This window comes from Lolium rigidum, chromosome 6 (assembly GCF_022539505.1).
Source record: "Lolium rigidum isolate FL_2022 chromosome 6, APGP_CSIRO_Lrig_0.1, whole genome shotgun sequence".
NCBI lineage: Eukaryota > Viridiplantae > Streptophyta > Magnoliopsida > Poales > Poaceae > Lolium > Lolium rigidum.
In genome coordinates this window covers 357576517-357585503 of record NC_061513.1, presented here as the reverse complement: position 1 = coordinate 357585503, position 8987 = coordinate 357576517, and the positions used below count along the sequence as shown (strand labels likewise).

General features: G+C 43.1%; 1 protein-coding gene across 1 annotated transcript in view; it reads left to right on the top strand.

Moving 5' to 3' along the window:
* The first annotated feature begins 7705 nt into the window (after window positions 1-7705).
* Window positions 7706-8987, top strand: part of LOC124666005 (reticulon-like protein B1) — a 2685-nt gene continuing 1403 nt past the window's right edge. Inside the window, exon 1 of the mRNA XM_047203355.1 lies at window positions 7706-8000. Within this exon, the coding sequence (XP_047059311.1) occupies window positions 7706-8000 (295 nt within the window). The remainder of the gene's footprint in view (window positions 8001-8987) is intronic.

Below are 8987 nucleotides of genomic sequence, written 5' to 3'. Positions count from 1 at the left end.
CTTCCAGTACAGGAACTTCAGAAAGAAAAAGAAAATCGGATTGTTTTACCGCTTCTTGAAGGCCAGATAAATTGCATGGACCACCACCACTATATGCACAAAACCTTCACCTTACCTACTTCTGTTGTTGCACAGATCACAACAATTTGTGTAACTCGATACACGAAGGTCCAAATTTTTTGCTTCGAAAAGTCTACATGGGATCTTGCCTTGTTTTGGTGCGCTAGCAAATAGACACATTATCACCAACAGTTCTTGTCCATTCTGCATAAAGGACTGTGAAGATATTAAGCACACCTTATTCAGGTGTGAGGGAGCTAGAGAGATTTGGAATCATATGGGCCTAAGTAATTTGATTCATGAAGCTTGTGATGTAGCTCGAGCAGGTAGTTGTTTTCGACTACCTGATTATGGGAAAGTTCAGAAATTCATGCGAGAGGGAGTACAAATATCTTAGAGAAACTTTGATTACTACAACTTGGCATATATGATGGTTTAGACGCCAAAAAGTACATGGTGAGATTGTTCAACCGGTATCAAGGATGGCTATGTCAATCCAAGTGTTAGTAACTAATTTTGTCCATGCAATGAATCCAAAGAACAAAGAAAAGGAAAGCTATTGTAAGAAAGCAAGAGAGGGATTTGTTTCAATCAATGTTGATGCGGCTTTTGATCTTGTAACAAGAAGAGGAGCTACATGAGCTATTATACCCGACGAAAGGGGAAGTTTTGTTGCAGCAAGTAGCCATAATGTTGCTTATGCGCTCGATGCAGCTACTACTGAAGCCTTGGCATGGACTATATCTAGCAAACCAAATAAGAGCGAACAATGTGGTAGTTCAGTCGGATTGTCTCAAAGCAATAGAAACAATGAATGAAGGAGGGTTTTCAAGATGCAGCTCCAGTATACGAGGATATTAGCATTCAAGCTACGACTTTTAGTAGAATAGAGTTTTCTTTTTGTCCTAGAAATGCTAATAAGGCAGCTCATGTTTTAGCAAAGGAGTGTGCTAGCCAACCATCTGTTTGGTTTGAGGAGCCACCTAATTTTATTACTTTTGTTGGTGGATGATGTAAGTGTGCTTTAATTAATAAAGGTGTGCAGTAGAGTCCTGCTGTTTAATCAAAAAAATAAATCAAATGTGACTGCTAGATCCCACAAGTTAATGATGACATGGCATCCATAACTTGTGTTTTTAAAACATTTCAATTAGTAGAACATTGTATTTTTTAGAGAGGTTATCTTTTGTGAATAGTGGTGGACCCATGATTTTCATCAAGGCGTGGGTGCATTGTAAGTCCGGCCAAAATTTCATCAAAATAGGCTGCGCTGCTGGCCGGAAGCCTGAGCGCGTGCTCGGGCTTAGGGACGGTTGGGTCCGCCTATGTTTGTGAGTATGAATTTTTTTTATATAGAAACCATATGAAGATATTGATCATTAGTGGTACCTTTAGTTTCCAAATGTGTTGTGAGTATGATTTTTTTGAAATGTTTGGATAAATGCTAGTTGGTGACACATTGACGCCACATCATCATTGCCTTGTGGGGGCTTGTCGCTAGATTTGCAGTTAGCCAACTTAATTCCTGATTTAAATATATGTAATGTTGGTGGTTTTGTGTAAAATAAGGTAAGTTGAATGTTTTGCGCAACTATGACAACGACAAGTGATGGTTTGTGCAATTCCTATGAAGCCAGGAAACACTGGGAGAGCTTAGTTAAGGCAAACCCGGGCTATGCACGCTAGCCTAGCTAAGAAGCAGATTTGATTTGCCTATGTTTTGATAAAAGCCAGCTCAATTCTAAGCCTAATCTTTACCTCTTCTCCTTTTGGCCCGCTCAAATTTTCTGCTGAAGCTCACTTTTTTTATTAAAAAATAGTATGGGAATGATGTGCTCATTAGAAGAAGTGAAAATAGGAATATTTTTATTGCCAGGAAGGATGTATAGGCAGGGAGTAAACCTAAATACAGCCAAGTAGGGGCATAGACCCCCCTTATAAATTTGTTTTCCTTAATATTTATGAATATTATATGAAGGAAAATTACTTAAATTTTGAAAATCCATGGAAGAGTACCTCTAGTCAGAATCTTTTCTGGATCAATCCCCGGTAGAGGATAGCTTGGATTTTTCTCAACACTGCTTGTTTTTTTTCTGAGATTTATTTTTCATGTACGTAGTAGTTGACTAGAGGAGTGTACTCCACCTGTATCTGTCGTTGTGACATATTTATTTCAAAAAATTGGGAAGTCGCGTGTTCAAAACTCACCCCGGAAGGTTCATGGCGTCGCATCGCTTTTGCATCAGTCACCCCTGTATGAATCATCGAAGCAAATACGGAAATTCTTCCTTCGAAGAAAAAAATACAGAAATACGGAAATGTTTCCTCCCCAATTTTTTTTTGGAGAGATACTGGAGCGTCGTTCTTTCGCGCATTTTGGTCAGTAGATTCATTTTGGGCCCTTGTTATTGACTTGAGAGTAGACGAGCGATGAGCTGATGAGGGCCAGGAGCATCTGCGGTTTATTTGGGCCAACGGGTCAGGGTTCCTGTACTATGGATCAAGCATTCTACCGACAACGCCGCTGGCAGCCCACAAGAGACCAGCTTAACACAGAACTCCAAACTAAGTAGTACGACCGGTCTTGAAGCAGCCCATTTAATTGCCTCTTTTTCAAAATGAAGTACTGTCTCCGTTATAAACTATGGCGCTGTTTTTTTTTCTTCCATAATCAATGGATATAGATTTGATGCATATGTACACCAGTGATTTCGTTTTTAAAATAAAAAATAAAAAAAAATATTTTTGAGTCTCAAAAAATTCTGAAAACAATTCCGCATATAGTCAACGATGTATCCCACAAACGTGTAAAATTTCAAATACTTTATATTATGAGCTATACAAAAATGACAAAATTGTAGATTTGAGGAGTCATTTTCAAAATATCTAAAAGATATCAGATTTTCTCATTTTTGTCTAGCACAAAATAAAAAGAATTTCGGGTTGAGATTTGCATGATTGTGAGATATATCACTGACAATCTCCACCATTATTTTTTGAATTTTTGATAACTTATAACCTTTTTTGTTAACTTTTTTTAATATGGTGAGAGCACAGGAGCTCGGGAGTCAAAAGCAATTTCCGCACAATCAATACTATATTTATATTTATAGTAACAAATAATGGATGCTATAGATACGCGATATGTCAACGATCATAGAATAAAACTTAAAAGAAATAAATAAATTATCAAGGTGTTCGAACTCCTTTTCTTCTTTCATGACACAACCTTGTAGTTTTATGAAGAAAAACAAAGATAGATACCAAACCATAGGCATGTAAATATCAATGAAGGTTCTCCCATAAATTTAATTTGAGCCGCAATGCCAAGGCTATGTGTACACAAAGCCATTAAACTAGTCAATCAACATAGGCAAAAGTACCAACACCAGTATGGCGGAGAAAAAGAACTAAACAACTTGGTCGATGTCGCTGGAAGCCAAGAGTACAAATCACCATTGTTGAAGATGTAGCAGCCGGGATAAATATTGCGAGGATATCCTCAAGATCTAAATGCCCATACCTGAAAAAGTTATAATCTTCTATCAGCACCATTGATGTCGAGAAGAATATCTCGTCATCGAACAAATGACCGAAGATCACTTATTGCAAATGATGCCATCTCCATTAAGGTGGAGGCCAGTACCAAAATCCTAACTTTATCTATTGATGAGATGACTACTTTTTGTTAAACTCCACGCCGTATTCTCCACCCCTCCCGGCGCCAGCGAGACGACTGAAGGAGGGGAACCGATATATCGTGGAGCTGGAGGCGACACTAGTAGTTTCTTTGTAGGCGGTTGAGGGACGTAATGTTTCTACACTAATACCTTAAGCGGCGTAGATTTAGTTAGATTTGATTTGTATATGGATAGAAAGTTTCAATGGAGACTTTTCACTCATTTTTTTAAATGCAACGTTTAACTTAAAACGGAGGTAGTAGTAACAAAAAAAATTCTGTCCAGTCCATTAAAGTTGTCTCATATTTATTAAAATTTAAACGTATTTAGATATAAAAGTTGAGACAAATTTCGTGAAACTAAAAGAGTAGCATGTTTATCTGTCTCTCAAAATAAACACCATACCTTTCCGGGCGTGGACGTGTGGTCAATACGTAGCTGACGGCTGACGTGCAGATTCTGTGTTTTTTTAACACAGGAGGGGCCTCGAAGGACCCCAGAGCTGCAGTTATATAACCATCGGTGGGTACAAATTACATAAAGGGCCCCGAAGGAAAAGCGAAAGTACAACATAGCCCTGACTAAATGCAAAAAGGACCTTAAAAGTATGCCAGAAAAAGCAATCGGATCCTCGGTCCTCTCCACCGTGTCTGAGCCTCCATCGCCGGCCGCCTCGACTCCACCGGGGACGAACTACTTGGTGGTGAGGAAGCGGTGAATCCAGCAAGAAGCTCGGAGGAAGGCCTCCGCGCTGGAGGTTGAGTAGAGCGCCATCTAGGCGTCTAGAAGGGCCGCCCTTAAGGCCAAAGATCGCGACGGCAATCATGGCCGCCGCGTGGTTCGCTCGTTGTTGCAGCAGGAGCCAATCCCGCCACCTTGAAGAAGCAGAGGAAAACTCGCCGCTTCGCCTATTCCCCTCGCCACCATGGCCGGCCGGAAGAGGCTTCACCACACAACACCTCCACGCATGAAGGTAGCCACCAACTCCGGCTTTGTTGAGGGAGACGTCGCCCATCTCCGCTGCACCACGCTCCGACCAAAGGAGCAGAAGAGCATGGAAGATGAACCCTAAATCGCCCCGGATCTGGCCGCCAAGATCCGAAGCTACGCTCCATCTACCGGGCATGAAGCCCACTACCGGCACATGGCCACAAAACCTACTACTACACTGTATAGCCCGCTCCAACTCCCCACAACCACGCCGGATGGCAGCGCCACCGGGGGAGAGGCGAGTTGGGGACGGGGGAGACCTGGCGATTCTCAAGGGGTGTAAGGTGGAGAGAGAACGTGGAGGGGGGGAATGCAAGCGACTGCTCTCTGACAAAATTCGCAGATTCTGTGTGATTTCCTTGGAAACAGCATATGCGTCGATTTCCTTGGAAATACTATGCGTTGGCACGGGCTAGTCTGCGTCCTCGAATCAGGTTGTGCTTGCGTGATCTTTGGCTTCGTCGTGATCAGCAAAAGCCTTTGCATTCGCTCAAAAAAATAAAAAGCCTTGCATCCCGGCGATTGTTTTCAAACGCAAAGCGCCAGGATTCCGGTAGTGCATCTCCACGCAAGGTTGCGCGCAGCTCTGATTCCCTGTGGGGCCCGCTTGACCATAACAACAAATCAAAAGACGCAGGGCAGGGATGAGATTCCGAATTCAAGCAAATCGGGTGGCCCCCACGTGCAGCAGAAAATCGTGGTGGTGCCCGCCACGTTGATTCCACGGTCCTTTCCTGCAGTCCTGCTCCACTTCTTTTGTGCTATGTGTACGCTAGGGCAAGGCCCTCCCAACTTATATCTCATTCTCACAATCAAGTCCAGGCCCCCACGTTTTATCATAGAAGAAACTTCCTTGTGCTGATAGGAGTGTTATCATCATGACCTGTGTTTAAATTAAACCACCAAAGGTATTCTATACTCGATGATAAGATAGATCACACGATACCGTTTTTTTTTTCTATTGAAATGAGGTAAAAACATATACTGCACCATACTTTTGAGTTTTATGGGCTTTTCACAAACGACACGCCATAGCAATTCCCTTATTAGCAAACACAAGTTACGTAAACCCATAAATGCCACGCGTTTTCTTTGGTAGTTATTATTTTGTTTGATTTTCTAAAAAGGTACGCGGTAGAGGAATCACCTACGCCGATTTTTTGGAAAATTAATAAAAACCATGAATACTCGTCCTTGAAGATTTGGACCAGAGTGGTTGGATTGCAGATCAACTTTCCTAACCAAGTGACGCGGGTCACTACTTTCAACATTCATGAACCATGGAACATTTTAAGTAGTATCTAATTTCCCAAAATAACAGAAGAATACCCTTCTGAGACCTCTATATCCAACAATGCATACATCGAACTATTGGTACAAAAAATCACGAGAAAAGTTTGATTCGGTTACAGACCATGCAAAAGGATTTCATCCAATAGACAATAGAATTGAAGTTTCTTTGGCTAAGTATCAAAAATAGAATTCTAAGTAAAGATTACCCGTGAAAGAGAGGTTGGCTAGGTTTGAGTGCTTGCCATTTTTTTTGGATGCCCCAATATTGTACAACATATTTTGTTGTTGCAATGTTTAGTTGCTAAGCTAATCCAGAATGTTATGAAAATGTGCTTTTAATAGAAAAATATGCATTTTTTGGGAATTAGTTGGAAGAACATACCTGACTCAATGCATGATGTATTTATTGTTTGGCTTCTTAAATTCAGGAAACCTAACAAACAATTGATTACTATAGGACTTGATGTTGTATTTTGGACAAAAGTGATTGATCCATATGTAACTGCACATATGGTTATTTGTTGGCTAAACTCTTTGGAAATTTTGTTTCAGAAGACTGGCTCGGCCTTTAAGATAGCACATCTAATGCACTGCACGCCCTTAAGCGCCCAAGAGTCGGCGATTGAACGGTGGGGCCATACCACTCCGGAGGAGACATCAACTAAGAAGCACCGCTAACGATGTATATTACACCCCGAAAAGCCCATGCTCAAAGCGGTGGCCAACCTGGACTCCATCTTGCCGCTATGGGGACTTCACATGTGACCTAGGTAAGGCCTCCAAGGAGGGGATGACACTATGGTGCCGCCGTTTGTGTCCCCCAGTGGAGGAGACGACGTCCGCAAGCGTCGCCATCATCAGGTTCAAGCAGGGCTTTCGCCAAAAAAGAGCAATCTTGATCCACCCTTCGTTTGCACCACTCGCAACGATGTCTTCATAACATGTTGTGGATGGAGACCTGGAGTGTTGATGATTATAGGAATCAAAGATGGTGTAGAGGCCTAGATCTAGGAGATACCTATGATCGCATTGTGATATTGGGGCGCCACTTCATCTGTGTTGGAAAAGATATGTAGGGGTTTGTTCACTTGTTTTGGCTTATGATCACTTCATGATATTGGAGCATCACTTATGCTATGTTGGTAGATTTATTTTTAGAGATCTGGGCATCAAATGGATCTGTAGGAGTTTGTTCACTAGTTTCAGCCGCTCTGTGTTAATGGTACCACTTGTGTTCCGCCGTTGAAAAGGAGATGTAGAAGTTTGTTCACGTGTTTCGGTGAAGTTGACCTATTTTCTGCTATGAAGTTACTTTTTTTCTTTTCCTTTATTAATTTTATGAAATGTTGACTTTACGATTTTGTTTTGCGAGATCCGTTGTGGTGGTATATACCGCCGCGGTTGTTTTCCTTGACTAGTCGTGTACCCGAAGCATTTTCCTCCAAACTCTACTACTGGCAGGGCACATCATTGGTCCGTGGCGAAAGCACCGGGCCGTCCACCCTGAATCTCCGTCGGCCGCTCTCCACCGTCCATTCCAAATTCAACGTCCCCAATCTCCCAACCAGACCTAAACCCCATCGCATCTTATAAAACCCCACCACGGCGGACCTCCTCCCCGCCGCATTCCCCGCTCCACTCCCACCACCACCGGCACCAACCCCTTTTCCTGCGGAGCAGCCATGGCGGAGCACGCCGAGGACGCCGCCCACAAGCCGGAGACCCTGATGGAGAAGATCGCCGACAAGCTCCACGTCGGCGGCGGCGACCACCACTCCTCCTCCTCGTCCGACTCCGACGCCGACGAGCGCCCGCGCCCCTCGGCGCCGCCCGCCCCCGCACTCGCCCCCGCCTCCGAGTTCGCCACCGCCTCCTTCGCCGACACCGCCTCCGTGGCGGCCGCCGATGCCAAGGACAAGATGTTCCGCCTCTTCGGCCGCGAGCAGCCCATCCACAAGGTCCTCGGCGGAGGCAAACGTATGGCCCCTTCACTGATCTGATTACTGCTCTCTTTTTTTTTGTTTATAGCGGTTTGCTTCCGAACGCGTAGATCGGATCGGGGTGTGTGGATCTGGGTGGTTTGATTTTCGGGCTAGATCTGACAACTGATTGGGTACAGCAACTGTGCAAGTTAGCAAGTGGGGTTCTATGCTTTTAGGAAATATGCTTAGATCTGCGGTAACGGCGCTCCACCGAGATCAACGCAACTAGAGCCACCTGATTCGCCAATGCAGGTTATCTTCGTAGGAAATTTGCTGTGGTTGTGCGATCCGATCTTTAAGATTTACTCTCTTTTACAACTATTTGTTTATGCTGTTGAAATGGATGCGACTGGTTTGGTACTTTGGTCAGCCATTAAGCTTATGCTCGCCATGATCTATATGAGGCGAAATTGTCTGCTAAGGCATTATTATTAATCCAGTACTGTCTGCAATGTTGTCTGTCAGTGTGCCAGTATTAACCTCTTTGTGTCTATAGTATCTCCATGAGTAATAATATGATTGTGGTACAATGATACTCGTGCAGTGATGTTCCCTGCGCTTGAATGTATCAATGTTTTTTTCAAGATGAAATTGAATGTATCAATGTGTCTGCCTCATCCTGAGGCGCTCAGTGTTCCTATCGCTTGGTCTTGTGCTATCAAATACTTGCCTAGTGAATGCTACTGTGTTCTGGTTAGTGTATGTATGCTAGAGGCATTGCTTGTTCTTTATCAGAATTAATCGTATGAATGTTCGGTTTAGCAGCTATTAAGGTTAAGCAAAGAAATTAGCAACGTCACCTTATGTCAAACTTGGGCAGCATTTTGGATATGTTGTTCAGCTTAAGGATCTATAAAATTTTCCTTAGTTTTGGAGCACCTACGTGCATCATTAGTTGTTACACAAGACAATATAACTTAATCATCGGCGGTATGCTAGATATGTGTTTTTGTTTTTTGCTTTCAACTTTGGTTGCTAAGCG